Raw genomic sequence first — 17,676 nt, 5'->3', positions numbered from 1 at the left:
GTAATATATACATGAAAAAATTATAATATTAAATGATGCAATGTTTATTATTATTGAATTTTATTAGAAATTATTTAAATAAAGATTAAATATTATAAAAAACTGTATTCTGAATTTGGAAAATTTCATATCACATATATTTATCTATTATATTTTGTTACAGACGAATACATTTTTTTTTAATATATAAAATATTTATTTTTCATTGTAAAGCGACCAGTTTTTATAATTTATATTTCCTTTTAAGTATTATAATATATAAAAGGGTACTATTATTTATCTTTTCAGAATACATATTCGTATATATATAAATATCTACAAACATTACACGCTCGATTCTCTCAGTGAGCCATTAAAATGCCGCCGAGCAGGTAGCATTAAATATGCATGAAGAGAGAAGAGAGAGGAAGAGTCAGGATCGCGCTTCGAATGTGATGCGATGCGTGTTTGCATAATGTGTGAAAGTGCCATACATGTGGCGCTTAATTAGCCAATTTAATAGTTTGCGATGTTGTTTATGAGTGTCGCGCACATGACGCTGAAATTGACAAGCGACTAGTCGACAAAAGGGGAAGGGGAAGAAGTTCAAGAGAGTTGTGAAGGCATTCGATGGGATGATGGGATGTCTTCCCCATAGACTGCTTAAGTCGGAGGCACGTATAAAAACACTCAGGCAGTGCGTGGGGACTTGCGTTAGCCATGCAGCATTCTAATTAAGGGACAAATATAAAACCAAACTGCCGATAATTTATTGTGTGTCATGACGATGTTGAGGGCATAAAGTTTCCAATTACTAAATATGCAAAGCGAAAAAGAAAGAAGACAAATGAAAAGAAATGTTTTAATTAAAATGAACACAATTCAAAGCGTCTGAAGGCAATCAAGTTGAATGAAAAGCAAAACACATGCTCAACGCAATGCAAAACAAAGCCAAATCCAACCAAGTCAACGACAAGAAAATCAACAGTCAACAAATCAACTTGTGATGTGTAGGTTCAACTCAATTTCAAGGAGGAGAGGACGAGAAAGTAATGCAGGAGAAATTGCGATACGCCCTCACACAAAAGTGGTCAGAACTTGCAAAATTAATTTTGAACTTTATTTTGTTACAAGCCAAATAAGAAGGCAAAGAAAAAAGAGCAAGAAAAACCATAAACATTTTATAATAAACAAGTCAGCAATCAAAAACACGCATACACTGAGTACCTTCAGCTCATTCCCGCTGCTTCTGGTGACAATGTATATATATATGTGTATGTGTGTGTGTGTTAATAACAGCAACAACAACAACAGCGGGAGAGCAATATCAATTAAAATGGCAGCTTGACTTGAAAACTGCTTCTAAGCAGTCATTGTTGCTGCCATCGTTGTTGGCTCAACAACCGCACAGAAAGAAACTTTGCTGCCTGCAGAATGGCAGGAGTTTCTCTTAAAGTTTGAACAGCCAACAAACATATACACACACACTCACACACACATTATTGTTGCCAGCAAGTTTAAAGTTGCTACTGCTGCAGACAGTTTTGATAGTTGTTGCCAGGCGAGTTGCCTGGCATATGGCTAAAATGCAGCCAAAATGTTGAAGCACACTCGAGTGTGGCATGAAGTCGACTTGCCACGCAGACAATCTGCCGCTTGCACATGCCAGTCGCACATGGCGTATGCGCAACACGCAGCAGGCGTCTAAGTTAATTAATCATACGCAACGGTTGCTTCCCCAATAAGCTTAATTGAATTGAATCTCCAATGCAAGCTGCACATTCATATCGATATCTATATGTTTGTGTATTTATTATTGGCACAGCTGAATTTTAAAAAATATTTCTGTTTAAATTTGTCGCTGTTTCAACTTTTTTATGTGCCAATTGCAATTATGAATAATTTAATGACAAATACATTATGTATCTACATCTGCTTTGTTGTACACACATTTATATACCCGCTACCCGCTACGTAGAAGGGTTTAATTTACGTAACATGCTGAATCTTAACTTCTTTGATTGGTATATTTTGCATTTAATAGTTTGTTTATATACCAAATAAATAGGTATATTTTAGTAATTATTTCACAGTCGATCTATAGTACCGAATACTGCCATCGTGTCCTTTAGTATTTTTTCTATATATTTTATACATTTTTTATGGGTTGTAGGGGTGAGCATTTTAAGTAAATTTGCAATTTGAATTTAAATTTTAGGCGGTATCAATATTTGCGATGCGACTGTTGTGCAAGCTAACAGCTGCGCACGATAAGATATGTATTCGATAATAGATGCACTCGCCAACAGATGTTAGTATATATTTGATCTAGTAATCCAATATTTAGGGTGAGTTGGCAGGATCAGTTTTGCCATTCACATTGGTATCGTATTAAATCATATCGATACCACACTAAGATTACTCAAACAATATCAATACCCACGCTTAGACTAGGCTAGACCATGATACAATTATAGAATCTAGATCTATCAAATTCAATGACAACTCGAAATGATGTTTAAATAATATTGTAAAATAACTCAGATACCTTTGCAAACATAATCTTAGTAAGGTTATCTAGACGATTGTATAATCTAGATGTATAGTCTAGAGAGTCCAGAGCTCAGAGTCAGTTCAAATAAAACTATTTAACTAAAATGCTCCTCAATTTTTCAAGTATGTCGGTTGTGAACATTTTTATAAATATTTTTTTAAAATATTTTATTTTTTATTTATAGTTCTTCCCGGACAAACATCATCCAGTTGAAGCGAACCCTAATCCGAATCCGATTCGAATGACTAAAGATAATGGTCGCCCATAAGAAGAATGTACTGAAGATGTTATTGCTGTCATAAATGACTATTAGCATCAATAGAACCCATAAATCGGTTGCTCATTGAGTCTTTTCGTAAAGAGACCAAGATATTTTCGATCGCTAGCCTTGCCTTCGTCACCTCAAGCCCCTTGGCTTGCTCCTTGCAGCGAAATTCTGCCTTCTTCATTCGAAAGTACCTTATGCGCTCATCATAGTTATCGCCCTCGCCGCCGCCCGTCGTCCCACCTCCTCCCCCACCTTGAACATCCGTTGGCGTTGTGGCTGTTGCCTGCGGCGCAGGCACAGTAAGAGAAAACAGCTATAAGGTGTTAGGTACATACCCATCCTATTAGGAAATACTATAGGCCAATTTGTACAATTTGCAAATAATGCATACAATGAAGTTATGTAACATATATGCATTCAATTATTGAAGGATTTGTTAACGTCGAATAATCATGAATTTAAAATAAATTGTGAAGTAATGTGCACTTGATATTACTTATTGTTGCTTATTTTGGGTATAGCATTGCTTCAGAAGCTGTTACAGGTTGGGAGGGTAAAGAAGAAGAACATAACCATCTTCGTTCTTCGTAATTATATATTGAATGCATAATCTTCTTGGCAGGTCTATCGGTTGATAGCCCATCCCGTCTGTTCCTATCTTAACTCTGTCTACTTTTTTTTTATTTGTGTGGCAAAAGACCCGCCCCACTTTCCCTGAGCTGTAATCGACGATGTAGGCAGAGTACGCCTCCAGTTCCTGCCCACATTGTCACAGAGTAGAGAGTATTTCGCAGCTGAGCCCATTTATCTGTAGCTTTCATATTTATTATTATTGAAAAGCTGATTTAAAATAAATATTTAAATATTTCGCTGTTACAACTTTGTTGTAATTATATTTATAGATAATTCAATCACAAATCACAAATACTAATTATGTTCAATTATAAATAAAATATAATATACGCAAACCACAAATCATATTGTGATGGAAAATCACAATAAAAATTGGCTAAACACAGACGAAACAAAACAAAAAAATGAATGCGCCCAACATAACATTAATATAGATACTTATGTGTTTGTTTATGCATATAGATATAGGTATAAAAGGCATTGGCATAGTATTTTTTGAACCTGAAGCCGATGCTCAACATATGGGAGCTGTCATGAGATTTGTGCCAGAGAATAAAGTATAAAGAATACGATAGAAACAAAAACGAGAGCAAAATGCTGCGTGGGCAGGAACGGGCAACGGAAATGGGTGGTAAATTTGGAAAATAAATACAAAAAAATGTTTACTAATAGAAAACATGATAAAAGAGAATTGTTTACATGCTGCAGTTGCATGGGAAAATGGGGCCCGAATCTACAATGCAAATGGTGCGACTTATTAGTAAACAGCCCGGGGTGAAATATAATTCTTGCCACAGCACAACAGCAGCAGATACATTTACAGATACAGATGCAGATTCAGATACAAATACAAACGTACTCGCATATTGCCTGAAGAAGCACGAATGCGAAAGCGAGTGTATTCATATATATTTATGTATTTATATGAGTTTCTATCGCAATTGTTTGCCCGTGTTGTGTTGCCCGCAGCTTTCATATTCTTTATTCGTGATATCTTTTTGTTTTCTCTTTATAATATTTATTCAACTATTTCACTGGAACTAACAACAAGCGAAAGCAAAAACTAAAAACTGAAAAACGAGCGCAAGATACGCGCTCGGAAAAAAAATTATTTAAATTGAAAATTGTTTGTCTTACAGTTGTTGGCGCCGGACAGAGATAAATATTCGCAGTCCAACCAAGTTGGTGGGGAATTATTTTGGGGCAGTCCAAAGTTAAAAAGGAAAAACCGCGCTGCATAAGTCAGCAGATACGAGCAGTAAAAGCGCTAAAGGGCTGCTTTCAATGGAAACTTGAATTTAGCTGCTAAATATTAGCCTGAATGAAGTTAACATTCCGCTCTACTTGTGCGTCTGCGATATTCATTGAAAAGCTGTTTATGTGCACACAAATTTTGATAGGACTTATTTCGTATCTTTGTGATGATAATATTAAAGTTCTTAAAGTGACTGTAAATAATTAAATTTCCAAAAGAAAATTGCTGAGCAAAAGAAATAGAATATAATTGGCTAATTTAAAAGGTATTAAAAACTTAAACGAATCGAATACATATTGACCTCGATTCAAGTGCGGTTTGCCTTGAACATAATTATCAACAAACATCAAGGAGTTTAAAAGGAAGGAAGAGAAGGGGACGACGGACAACAATAAAAGTAGCTTAGTTCTGCTTCCGTCTGTTGTTGCTTTAATTCCAAATTGTTCTTATTTACGAGCAACAGTTGTTCGTACGCACCAAAACAAAAGCAGCTGCGTACGTATTTTAATACACTATTGACGACGAGCACAATCAATTTCATTGCAGAATGCGATCTCAATGTGTTTTTATCAAAATATTTCCATTTCAATTCGCAAATCGTCTAAGAAGATTTACGACAAAAGAAAAGAATGTGTATTAAATGAAAATGTTTTATAAATTTGTTCTCCACATTGAAAGGGTATACAATTAGATGTGTTGCCTATTATGCTCTCATAAATCTGATGCTTTTTACACAAATGATGCTGATGCTGATGCTCGACTCTTCCCAAATAAACATGCAGATGCTCCGCCGCAACTTGTCAGAGTGCGATGTTTTTTCTAGGTCGATGTGTGGACGCCCACGCCCACGCCAACGCCTTCACTTTGACATACACAAAAACATGCCCCACACACATACATATGTATATATTCTATATACATTTATATGAGCTGGCACTGAGCTCTGAGTCGCTCAATTAATTTTGATTGCAGCCTTGGCAGCTGTTTGCCGAAAAAGTTCTATGAAAACATATAGTATACATGTGTGTGTAGGTGTGTTTATTTTTTATTTGTTATTTTTCCCAAAATCCTTTTTGTATTTTCATTGAAAATTTGGAAACTGTGGAAAAAGCAATATGTTAAATTTATCACAGTTCATTGTAAAGTTCATTTGTCCATAAATTTGTGTTATTTTTTCATCTCAAATAAATACAAATTTCTCAATGTTCTTTTTTTCTCTGAATTTTCATTGAGTTTGTTAAAATATTTTGTAGATTTTTAATCAAAAATATGGCATATTTTTGAAATACTTATCTTTATTTTTTTACTAAAGTAGATGGTTTACTTTCCTATTAAAATTCTGTTTCTTTTTTTTTTAACTTCCGACTATTAAAGAGGCCATAGCATTGACCCCCAACCGAAAGCAGCGAATGAAAACAAACGTCAGAGGTGCTAAAATTTATGAGCCTCAGGTGTGAAAAGAAATGAACGCGCCTCCAGATGCTTTTGTTTACATTTAAATTGCGAAGGTATTTGAGAAATATTTTCAGTGGCAGCGAGCACTTCAACTTGAACTTGATCAAAATGTTTTGCTAGATAATTTAATTAGTTTCAAATAAACAAAAGGAATGACAAACTTTTCAGTACCTTGCTTCGCGCTTTTGTATTCTTCGATGTGCCATTGGAGGTGGAGGTCGTGTTTGTGCTTTTAGCGAAATTGTTTGCGGAAAGTTGGCATTTTTGAATGTCATAAAACTTTTAATTGAAATTACAATTTCATTCCGTGTGACCTTCATGTGGCGCGTCAATTTGCTTGAAATGAAGCGTGAACAGATATTAGCACAAGTATTTGAAATAAATTCACCATAAGCTGAAAACAAATTAGCGAATTTTTTGGCAAATGACATTGTCGGAAAAAAACGAGAAAAAAATCCATTCAAAGTCAACGTCAACGTCATTTACAAAATTAGCTGCAAGTGTTGAAAATATGCACATTAATCAAGTGCAAAGAAAACAAATAATTTCTTGGTAATGTCAATTTTTCAATACACTTTTATTTTATAGATGTTAAATAACTAGACAAGTAAAATAAATATTTAAATACTTTAGTACTTTGGTTTTATACGTTTTCTTTATTGCTGTCACTCACAGTTAGATCACAACACTAACTAGCTTCAGAGGGATTCACTCTATTTAGTTTAAAGTCAATATAAGTTCCGATATATTAATAAACGATATTTATAAATTGAATACATATCATTGTGGCTTTTGCTATACAATTTCCGACACTTAATGCATACTGCAATTTCCAACAACTATCATAAATAATAATTAAACGAATTACAATCAAAAGTGTTAGGTTAATATTGAAACTATAAATTAATTTATAAAACTAGCTGGTGCAAATAATTCAATGTCGAAAGCATTTAATATTTATCTGCCTGTTTTTTGGTTTTGTGTCTCTCTTCTATATATTTAATCATTGCACATTTTATGGGCAAATGCAATTTATTATACTCGTAGCACGTTAGATATGCAAGTGAACTTGGCATCTAATTGCGAACCCCCACACAAAATATCTTTGCAATCACCGAAATGTATCTATCAAATAGAAATTTGTGCTCGAGGCACTGACAAATTGTTGAAAAGCGAAAGGGGAGCAAATATTTTGCGTGTTCTGGCACTTGAACAAGGCACACTTATGCCAGCTAGAAGAGAAAGAGAGATACACTTTAATTTCTTTTCGTTTTTTTTTTTTACCCTCAATTCGATTTTAGTTCTTTTTAGAATTCTTGGTGTTGTTAATGTCACCGTGACGTCATGTGCATATAGCTTCCGCTGTTCATATCTAAAAATTGTTTGCCTGTCTGCCTACATTGGTTTTATTTCTGGCGATTTTAGCATTCACAAAAACTGGCGAGTCTGCGTTTGTTCGCATTTAACGTTGGCGTCGCTGTCGCCGTCGGCGTTACCGCTGACGTTGACGTTGACGTCGGCGCTGACGCTGACGCTGGCTGCGGCATTAGTCTAACCTAAAACATTTTCGAGCATTTTCGTAAATTATCTTTGGGCTCTTAGGATAAATGGAAAACTGTTTCAGCAATTTGCGTCAGTTGAAAATTATATTTTGTTCGCCAAAGACGCGCACAGCTCAGCAGATTCTTTTGCATTTTAGATTCCAATCATAAAAATGGCTGTAAGTGTTTTTTTAACGGAATTATCATAATCCTTCATCAGCATCTGTAAATTATGGAAATAATTTCAAACATTAAATTCTATGCAATTGTTTAAAAAGTGAAATATTTAGAGTGTAATTAGGGAAAATATTTAAGTGCTTTTATTTGGATTTTCGACTTAAATAAATAAATTGTTTAAAGAAAATCAAATATTCAAACAAAGAATTATACTTTGAATAAAAAATGTTGGCAGCCTTTCAGGTTATGAACGGATTAATACAAACTAACTTTTATATTTCAAAAGAAATTTGTGCTATAATTTATTAAAATAGATTTTATTTGCGATTATTGATTAATTTACATAATTTTCATACTCATTCAATTTTAAATGAAATAATGACCGTAAAGATAAAAAAAATTTTGAGATTTGCTTTCACAATGACTCGGAAAAAAATTGTTTAAAGGATTTATTTTATTATTGAAAATAAATTGAAAAGTGTTTAATAAAAGCAATTTTAAAGTCACGAACTCACGAACAACCACAACCAATAATAATGCAACATCATAAGAAATTTATTGTTAATAATTGTGTAGTAAAACCAAATGATGAACTAAGACTTACCCTGCATTGAATCAGAAGTGTTTCTTTCACTGGTTTTCTGAATATTCGAATCAATTCAGATGATGTTAGTTGCTCACATTTATTCGTATTTTAGTACAGGGTATCAAGTGTTTTATAGATTACATTTAGTAATCTGTAAAATTTACATCACAGTAGCTGATATGATTAAGTAAATTGATGTTTCAATTCAATAAGCAATTATAGCTCAAAACATTTAATTACAAAGTTCAATGTTTTGTGATTTAATTAAAAATGTTTAATTAATTAAATATTTAAATAGTCAATTATCAATATAAAAACGGAATTTCATATGTGTATAGAGACACATAACCATCATACGCCCCGTGGCCGCACACACAAATGCTTGCCAAGTGAGTGTGTGTATGTGTGTATTGTATGCGAGTACATATAATATTTCTGGCACAGTTGAACGAGTCTCCACGCCCACTCTGGACAGCTGGCGTGCCATATTTCATTCTTGTATATCGTATTTGTGCCTCTGTGTTTTTTTTTCGCTTTTGTAAATTAAAATAAAAATCACTTTGTTGACACTTTGGCCCTGGGCTCTGGCACTAAATCCCCCCAGTCCTCAGGTCTGTTACACTTACCATTCACATGCCATAAATTTCAAGCTGTCAGAGTGGATCGATGTGAGCCACGGTCCCTCTCTGGATATCACTCATCACGGATACATTTAAATATTTCTGAATACAACATTTATATATATTCATTATTTTCATGCATAAATTGTCGAGCACTTTTCGCCATTTTCGTGCTCCATTTCATACTTCTCTTTGTGTTTCACTATGTTTTATGTTAACCCCAATTCTGGAGTGACAAAATTGCACCTACAAACTGTTCATGCAAATATTTCAATGTGCAATTGTCCAATGGTGACAGCATTAAATAATTAAACAAATAATTCATTTGACAATTTATTGGTAAAAATAATAAAGGCCAATAAAAGTTGACCTAGAATCGCATAAATATACACACATAGCATTTTTCAGTCTTCACTTATTTTACAAACAAATGTAGACATGGGTTTAAAAAATATGTTCGAATTCCGTTTCAATTAACCAAACATTTTTTAATTTGCATTTATTTACTTTGGCACTAAATTATAATTTTACCAAGAGATATACATATTCCTGAATATTTAACCTACAAAGTTTCGTTTGTTTATAGTCTATACATCAACTATTGTTGATAGTTAATCTATCAGATACGTTGCTGCAAAATTATTCGCTGGCAGCTGCCAATTTTTTGGCAACGATACAAAACCCATAAAATGGCACAAACAAAAACATAACAATTTTATGTTGCCTTCATAAACAAATGCGAAAAGTCTTTAAACAATATTTGAAGATAGAAGTGAATTAACTAATTTTATTTATTTTGTAACATACAAGTTAAGAGATTTGAGATTTAAGGCAAGTGACTACAATCGGGTGAGGCATAATCTACAAATATACCAAAAATATACCGCAAAAATACTAAAACACGCCGAGTAATATATTTAGTATATCTATACTGCAGTACATTCAAAATATACTATATTGTACATAATTTACCGATATACCAATTAAATCCTTCGGTATATTTTGGTATTTTTGTGGTATGTTTTTGGTATATTTACAGATTATTGTACTACATTCAAAATATACCATATAAAATAATTTACTAGATTTTCAGTATGAGTTTCTTGTCATACAAAAGTATTTCTTAAAGTAATTTTTACAATATCTATTACTATTATTATTTTGAACATACATATTTGTTCATTCTTAGTATTCTCCCCAAAATTTCTGTCCGTTCCTGCAGCCACGCAATTATAATTCCCTTTTACCCCATGGGTAGTGGGCATAAAAATTCAATTAAATGTGTCGACTTTTATGCATTGTTGCGTTCACGTCAGTAGAGACATTAAAGCGCAAAATGTGTTATAATAAACATAAAAACGAAAAACTTATGGTCAAACCTCGGCCTTCTCCTTGCTGTACCCATCTTTAAATTCCTCCTGTTGAATGGTCGGTGTTCTTAGTCGTGTGGGCGCCGCTTGCACATTTTCATTTCATTTGCTGGTTAATAATGCTGGCCGACGACCGCCAATTGGCAGCAGTCCAAATGACAAATTGAAATAATAACAACAGCAACAGCGACAACAACAAAAGCTGCAGGAACAAAACAAACGTCCAACACTTTTTTTTTGGCCCTCGACAAAAAGCAAAATAAAGTCAAGAAAAAAGCGCGCAAAAATGAACGTTTATCTTTATGTTCAAATGAATATTTTTATTTATGCGCTCGGCCGGAAAAGGCGAACAGCTGAAAAAAAAACAGCTGAACAAAAAAAAGATGAAAACTGTAAGCTAAATAATGCGGGGCGCCAGCGAACACACAAATTGAGGGTTATTTGAAGGTCATGGCTGTCCGTGTAGCCAAAAGAAATTATGATGTTGTTGACCAGGAAGGCCAATGCACAGGCCATCATGTGCATATAAAAAATTAATAAAATACAAAAGTAAAAAGATAAGCAATACTGCATGGGAGTGTAAAGAATGCAAAGAAATTTTTAGCATTTAAAGTATTGAATGGGAAGTTTTTAACTATATTGAATAAATTATATAAGCTGCTTGTGGTGTTTTGAACTTAGCGATTACATCTATTGAAATAATTAAAGAATATTCAAACTAATAAATTTGTTAGTATATAATTTACAAGGAAATATAGAAAAAGAATGTGGGAAATAAAAACATATCTATTTTGTATTTAAAATGCATTCATTGCTAGAAAAGATTCGAACACAATAGAAGAAATAAATTTTACTGCTTTAGGTACTTAGAAGTATTCCATTATCGCATCGTTCCTTAACTCCTATTAAGTTAAAAACCAAATAGTTGTAAATTGTATTTTTAATTTCGATTTCGAAAGAACCAAGAATATTAAGAGTAATACTTCATTTGAACCAAATTTGGATACAATTAACAACATCTTTACTCGAATTACAGTTCACTTCATTTCAAAATATATTAACTAATGAACAGTTGCAAATCTTAGAAATTTAAAACTTTTTAACTTGTTACTCTCTGTAGTAGTCGACTCATACCTAGACTATTAATTCTTATCCAGATGTAAATTCCGCATTAAAATGCAATAAAAAAAGAACATCCGAAGTAAATATAGAAAGGGAATGTGAAAAATAATTTAATTTAAATGGTACTTAACTTTCAAACCCTGTAGCACATTAACGAATTAGACTCATTTTTTACTAATATCATCGTTTTTTAACTTTTATAATTTCATCTGCTTGTGCTCAAGTTGTCGATTAGGTCCATTAAAATAATCCAAGAATAATATATAATAAGCAAGAAGAAAAGACACAGAACAGATAGCACATAAAAATACGTATTTAATATATTAAAGATTTTAATTGAATCGAATAAATAATATCAACTGCTTGCGGTTCTCTGAAGTAGTCGATTGTCGCGTCATCTCTGGGTGATTAACTCCTACCAAGTTGTCGGCTAGATAGTTGTAAATTGTATTTTAAAGTTCAATAAAAACAAACGGAGAACATTCGAAATGCATATATACATAGTAGAGGCGGCGTATATCAGGTGGGAAAGCAATTAATCAAATAAGCCCAAAGGGCAGAGATATCGGCAATAAACAATGTTCGCGGTGGATGATAGCTGGATCTATCGCTGGACGTTAACGAAAACAGTTGTGCGGGCAGTGAAAACAACTGTTGTTTTTATTGGTTTATTCAATTAAAAATAAAAGCAAAACGACGACCAAAGGGCAGATTGCATTCGCAAATGGTAAATGGTAAATGGTAAATTGTAAATGCAGTTATTGGCACTCTTATTCAGGGAAATACATAAAATTAAAATCGAATCCATTGCAAATGCAAATTGACGCGCAATTCATTAAAATGCCTTCGCTTCATTGGCTGCCATTTAAGCGTGCCGTTTGCTGGAGATGAAAAGTCGACCCTACTGCATAGCATACATAAATAAATATATAAAAATAATAAATATAAATATATAATGGATGGCAATACAACTGTCAGCTGCATAAATAGTCATAATTGCGAGAAAACAAGAAAATCAAATGGGAAAAAGTGAAAGGAAAATATAAATCTCACTTTGTAATATTCAAATACCATATATGTATATTTTTTTCGTTAATACATATTTAAAATGTTGTGCCATGCGAATGCGGTTTTTCCAAAAATGTATTCAAATTTATTTCACATGGCCACAAATCAAATATAATATGGATGTGGAAAAAGACCACAAAGCGCAATAAATTAGCTTAACTAGGCAAAATATTAATGAATTGCTCATGAGATTTCAATTATAATTCTTATATGCAAAAACACTGACCGGTAGTCATTATTCACAATGTATGCACAATAACGTTGCGTATACGCCTCATTAGCACTAGATTTCGAAATATATGTATGTAACTAATGCATTAGCTGCATTGAATTTAATTAGCAATACGAGTTTGCTTAATTGGATTTTCTTCTGGGAATTGAACAGCATATTGAAGTGCTTTAATTTCGTGTTTCGTGTGTTGTATGCAAACAATGAATTTTTCTAGCTGCCTTGATTTATTTCCTTTTAATGGGCGCAAATTAAGCTCGAGTCAAGAACACAGCGCAGACTGCAAAAAGTAAATTTCAATTAAACAGTTAGCGGCTTTCACTGTCAACTGTCACATAAATTGCGACGCCTGTCGGACATCGGACATCGGACGGCGGACGTCTGACCGCGGCTCTATCGTAGTTGAGCTTCTCACGGACCCAGCTATTAAAATCGAAATTAATTAATTGGAAAATTAATGTACTTTCATTTGTTCTTTTTCCTCTGCTTTTCCCCTCCCTTCGCCCCTGACGTACAACGCATTTTTCCCCGGCATTTGAAGTGGGTTAGCTTACTGAGCTTTAACGCAATTTACTTCAGGGGAAACCGTAATGTGACCTGGGTGGCGAGGGGGGAGGCTTGAAGTCCTCGAGTCTGGCTATTTGCTTGTGACTTTGAGCACATTCAGCAAGTGAAAAACACAAATTAAGCCTCCAAGCTGTTGACTTTCGGCTGTAGGCGGGCAAACTGTGAGATTTCTCTGTTTATTTTTAGACAATAGAGAGACTAGACTGGGCAATCGAAATGTTTACCAAATTGTCTACAATTACAGCAAATTGATTTGTTTAGCACTTAGTTGATGATATCGTGTTTCGGTATTTTAATGTTTTATTCTCCTTGCAGCCACGCAACAAGGAACAAGAACAGGAAGTCCTCAACTGGATCTTTGCCGTGATCGGCGAGAAGGTGCCCAGCGGTCAGTATGAGGATATCCTTAAGGACGGCATCTGGCTGTGCAAGCTGGCCAACAAGCTGGCTCCCGGCTCGGTGAAGAAGATCCAAGAGCGCGGCACAAACTTCCAGCTGATGGAGAACATTCAGCGCTTCCAGGCTGCCGTCAAGAAGTACGGTGTCCCCGAGGAGGAGATCTTCCAGACGGCCGATCTCTTCGAGCGTCGCAATATTCCACAAGTCACCCTGTCGCTTTACGCCCTGGGCCGCATTGTAAGTGCACCTCTTCACTGACCACTTGAGAATTGTGAAATACATTCGAGTTCGCCTTCCACAGACACAAAAGCACCCCGAGTTCACCGGCCCCTCTCTGGGCCCCAAGATGTCCGACAAGAACGAGCGCACGTTCACCGAGGAGCAGCTGCGTGCTCACGAGGGTGAGCTGAACCTGCAGATGGGCTTCAACAAGGGCGCCTCCCAGGCGGGTCATGGTGGCTTCAGCAACACACGCCACATGTAAACATCTGGCAATTAGCACCAACACACACCAACACCAACACTCACACACACACACCCACCCGCACACATATGCACCCGGAAGAGTACAGCAGAATGGAATTAGTGGAACAAAGTTGATTCGTACTTTGAAATAAGGAGGCACTCTAAATGTAATTTATATATTATGAAATAAATAAATTAATTAATTTTAATACAATATACACATCAAGTGGACTTGTTTCACGCAATCCGCCTTCCTCATCGGATTAGCATTATTTTTGCTGTTAATTAGGGAAAAACACGCGACAGACGCAGACGCAGCAGCAGCTGCCACGCGGATTAAGTGCTTCTCCCACATCCCATTGCACTTACACCCCATCTCCCCTTTTCGAATAGAGTCATGCCACAACCCTAACACACACACACACACACACTCAGAGTGGAGTGGAGTGGCACACCTTTGTCGCTTTGTCCGCCTCACACTCGGAGTGTTCGTCGTTGGCCACCTGAGATTACACAAATTACAATTTCAACGCCTGCAGTGACAGCGATAAGCATAAGAAATGTCAAGGCCATTTGTATTTGTATTTCTCTTTCTATGTCCTCGTCTCTTAGTGCGTCTATTAGTGTATGCGCGCGTGTGTGTGTGTGAGTGTGTGTGCCAGTGTGTGTTTGCAGGGACAAAGCAGACACAGCAATTCAATCTGATTGAATACACTGCGAGAGAGTGTAGCTTAGTTAACAGGCAATACAGAAAAAGCTCAACATTATTCAACTTTTTTAAACTATTAAATCAACATTTTTTTAGTGCATATTTCTATTTTCTACAAATATACTAATACTAAAATATACCAAAGGTATATACTAAAATATACCAAAGGTCATATTTGGTATATCGATATTGAACTGCGTTAAAAATATACCATGGACCCGATTTCGGTAGGCTTAACAAGAACCATTTTTTCTCCATGTTGAATAAAGTAAAGTTGTAATAATCTGTTGTACATATGTATGTGTAAACATTTTTCAAAGTTAGAAATAGTTCATCTTCTTATAACTGAAATGTTATTTTAAAAGTTAACTGGAAAATGAAAATTATAAACACAAAATATTGGTGGCTAAGGTATCGAAAAAAGATTAAATTGTTACATTATTAAATATGCATTTAATAAACAAATTCAATACATTAAATTAACTTTTATCAAAATTAATATTACCTTACTTTTTTGCATATAAAATAGAAATGGTAAAAAAAATGTCAGCCATTCAAAAAGCATATTTAATTAATTGCTACATAATTTAATATAATTAACAAAGAGTAAAAAATAGTTGATTGTATGAAACAACAGAACACTACACTAAAGTGTAAAAATCTTGGTAACGATTATGTGTATTCTTTGAAAGGGCTGCACAAAAGGGAAAACCGCAAACTACGAATTAAATGAAGGTGACAAAGCAAATATACAAAATAAGCAAAGCCCAATGCGAATAATGCCAGACACATAAATGGATATGGGCAAGTGGAGCTGCCTTATGGCGATTTGGCGAGATTCTCAGAGGACCAGTTACGAATTCGAATTCGTTCCCTCAGCTTGTGTGTTTGTCTCAATGATCAGGCAAATCCACTGAGAGGTCAAAAAAGTGAAGGAGAATGAGGAGGAGGAGGAGGTAGTCAGATCTAAATGGAGACTTGCGTGTGAAGATTGTGTTTAATTTCCACTTGTCGAGGGCAAAAACGAGCGGACTCTGCTTTTGTATTAAATGAAATGGTCACTTTGACAGCCACTGACAGCTGCCTTGCATGAGAGTGTGTCTGAGGTATGAAAGTGTGTGTGTGTGTGTGTGTTTGTGTGTCTGGTTTTTCCTCCTTGACAACGCTACTTTCACCAGCAACGCACATTTAATTTTATTTATGTTGACAATAGTTGTAACAAATACGCACGCACAAGACTACAGAGTGAGATAGAGATAGTAAAATAGAAAGAGATAGTGCGATATTCGATTATATTACAAATAGTTTTCCACAGGTTTTTCCATGTACAATATACTAATAATATAATTTATTGCCAGTCCACAAGTCCGACAATGACAATTGTTGACTTTCTCCATTATTTTTTTCCCCCTCACAATTGTTAGTTTGAGGTCTTTCGGCCCCTTTTTAGCCAGGTCAGTGGGCGTGGCATTTGTGTTGTGATTTCATTGAATTTGGCTTTATATTTATATTTATTGTGGTCAATATGATTATTTATTGTTATATTTATTTATGACCTGGTGGATTCATACACTGCTTTGTTTCTACATGTTTTTCAATGCTTTATTTAGGTAGTATAATTATTTATTGCAATCAATGGGTTTTCACGCATTGTTGTCCAATTTGTATAATAGCCAGATGATAGGTGGAGAATGTGTAAGTGATTGTCATTTATGTTTTATTTGTTTAGGAATTTATTACGAGTTTTTATTCCACTTTTTTCTTCGGCTGTTCGTTGATTTTTATACCCTATTCTGATTGGGAAATAAGGCGTGTTGAGTATGTAAGTGAAATGTATGATACAAATTTGACTCTCGAAAGTATTTATATTCATGATGATTTTTTTTACAATGTTATTTCACCGAATCTGTGTGGAACCATTCATTTTAGTTCGCTACTTAGGATCCTCTATTTAGTGAACAGATTAATTTATTTTTATTTAAATTTGAACACAAATAAAATTGTAATTGTAAACTTCACCAACTTTATTCGGTTATAATTAATTTATACATCTGAAGAATAGAGTATTTTGTAGCTGAACCCAACTAGAGCATTTTTACTTGTTTTTATCGTAATTTGATTTATTTGGTTCGTTAACATTTGTATTATTGACTATTGTTGGTTGTGCAATAATTGTTGGTTAAATAAAACTAAACAATTTACCTAAAGTCCAACACTCCCACATTTCTACATGACGTGTTCCCCCTTAGATACGATTAAGATACTGAATACAAATAGGATTCATTACAGAAAGATAGAGTTGTGGCAAAGCAACTAGCATTTTCCTCTGTCCAGAAAATAATAGCAAATTCCTCCCTTTTGAATAAACTGACTCTGCTTGGTAAGGAAAAACCATTTTTGATATGAGAATTTATAGTCTCCTCTTCGTTCTTTGAAAGTATCGAGAGCTGGTTGGATTCTCCCCCACAGATAACGTTCATATTAATTTTTACGACATTCTCGGAGTTTAATGCATTTTACTGATGCTTGTGAAGAAATTTAATGAGGGAAATCGCAAACGAAGATGCCTCATCCAGAGTGCAAAGAGTCGGGACGAGGGAGAGACGAACGTTGTGCAATATTCTGCATATTATTTGCTTCACTCAACACCAGCTTCTACCCACATGTGCCACAAATGAA

The 17,676-nt window shown here is 34.6% G+C and overlaps 1 protein-coding gene and 1 long non-coding RNA gene across 2 annotated transcripts; both read left to right on the top strand.

Moving 5' to 3' along the window:
• Window positions 1–2,478: 2,478 nt before the first annotated feature.
• LOC132787104 (uncharacterized) lies at window positions 2,479–3,291 on the top strand. Its single transcript, XR_009632509.1, has 2 exons — window positions 2,479–2,655; window positions 2,718–3,291. It is a non-coding gene; the product is annotated as an uncharacterized LOC132787104 (long non-coding RNA).
• A 4,459-nt stretch (window positions 3,292–7,750) lies between these two features.
• Window positions 7,751–14,502, top strand: LOC132786302 (muscle-specific protein 20). The gene is made up of 3 exons (XM_060792797.1): window positions 7,751–7,864; window positions 13,740–14,060; window positions 14,125–14,502. Exons 1-3 carry the CDS (start codon window positions 7,859–7,861, stop codon window positions 14,305–14,307), a joined length of 510 nt encoding a protein of 169 aa, XP_060648780.1. The 5' UTR covers window positions 7,751–7,858; the 3' UTR covers window positions 14,308–14,502.
• Window positions 14,503–17,676: the final 3,174 nt, after the last annotated feature.

Source organism: Drosophila nasuta, chromosome 2R (assembly GCF_023558535.2).
Source record: "Drosophila nasuta strain 15112-1781.00 chromosome 2R, ASM2355853v1, whole genome shotgun sequence".
Classification (NCBI taxonomy): Eukaryota; Metazoa; Arthropoda; class Insecta; order Diptera; family Drosophilidae; genus Drosophila; species Drosophila nasuta.
Note: the sequence above shows the minus strand (reverse complement) of the source record. Positions and strands in the feature narration are given on the sequence as shown.

Excerpts from the sequence above, each read along its gene's own strand:
- LOC132786302 (XM_060792797.1), top strand. Across the intron at positions 14,061-14,124 it reads TTTACGCCCTGGGCCGCATT|ACACAAAAGCACCCCGAGTT; the intron begins GTAAGTGCACCT and ends CGCCTTCCACAG.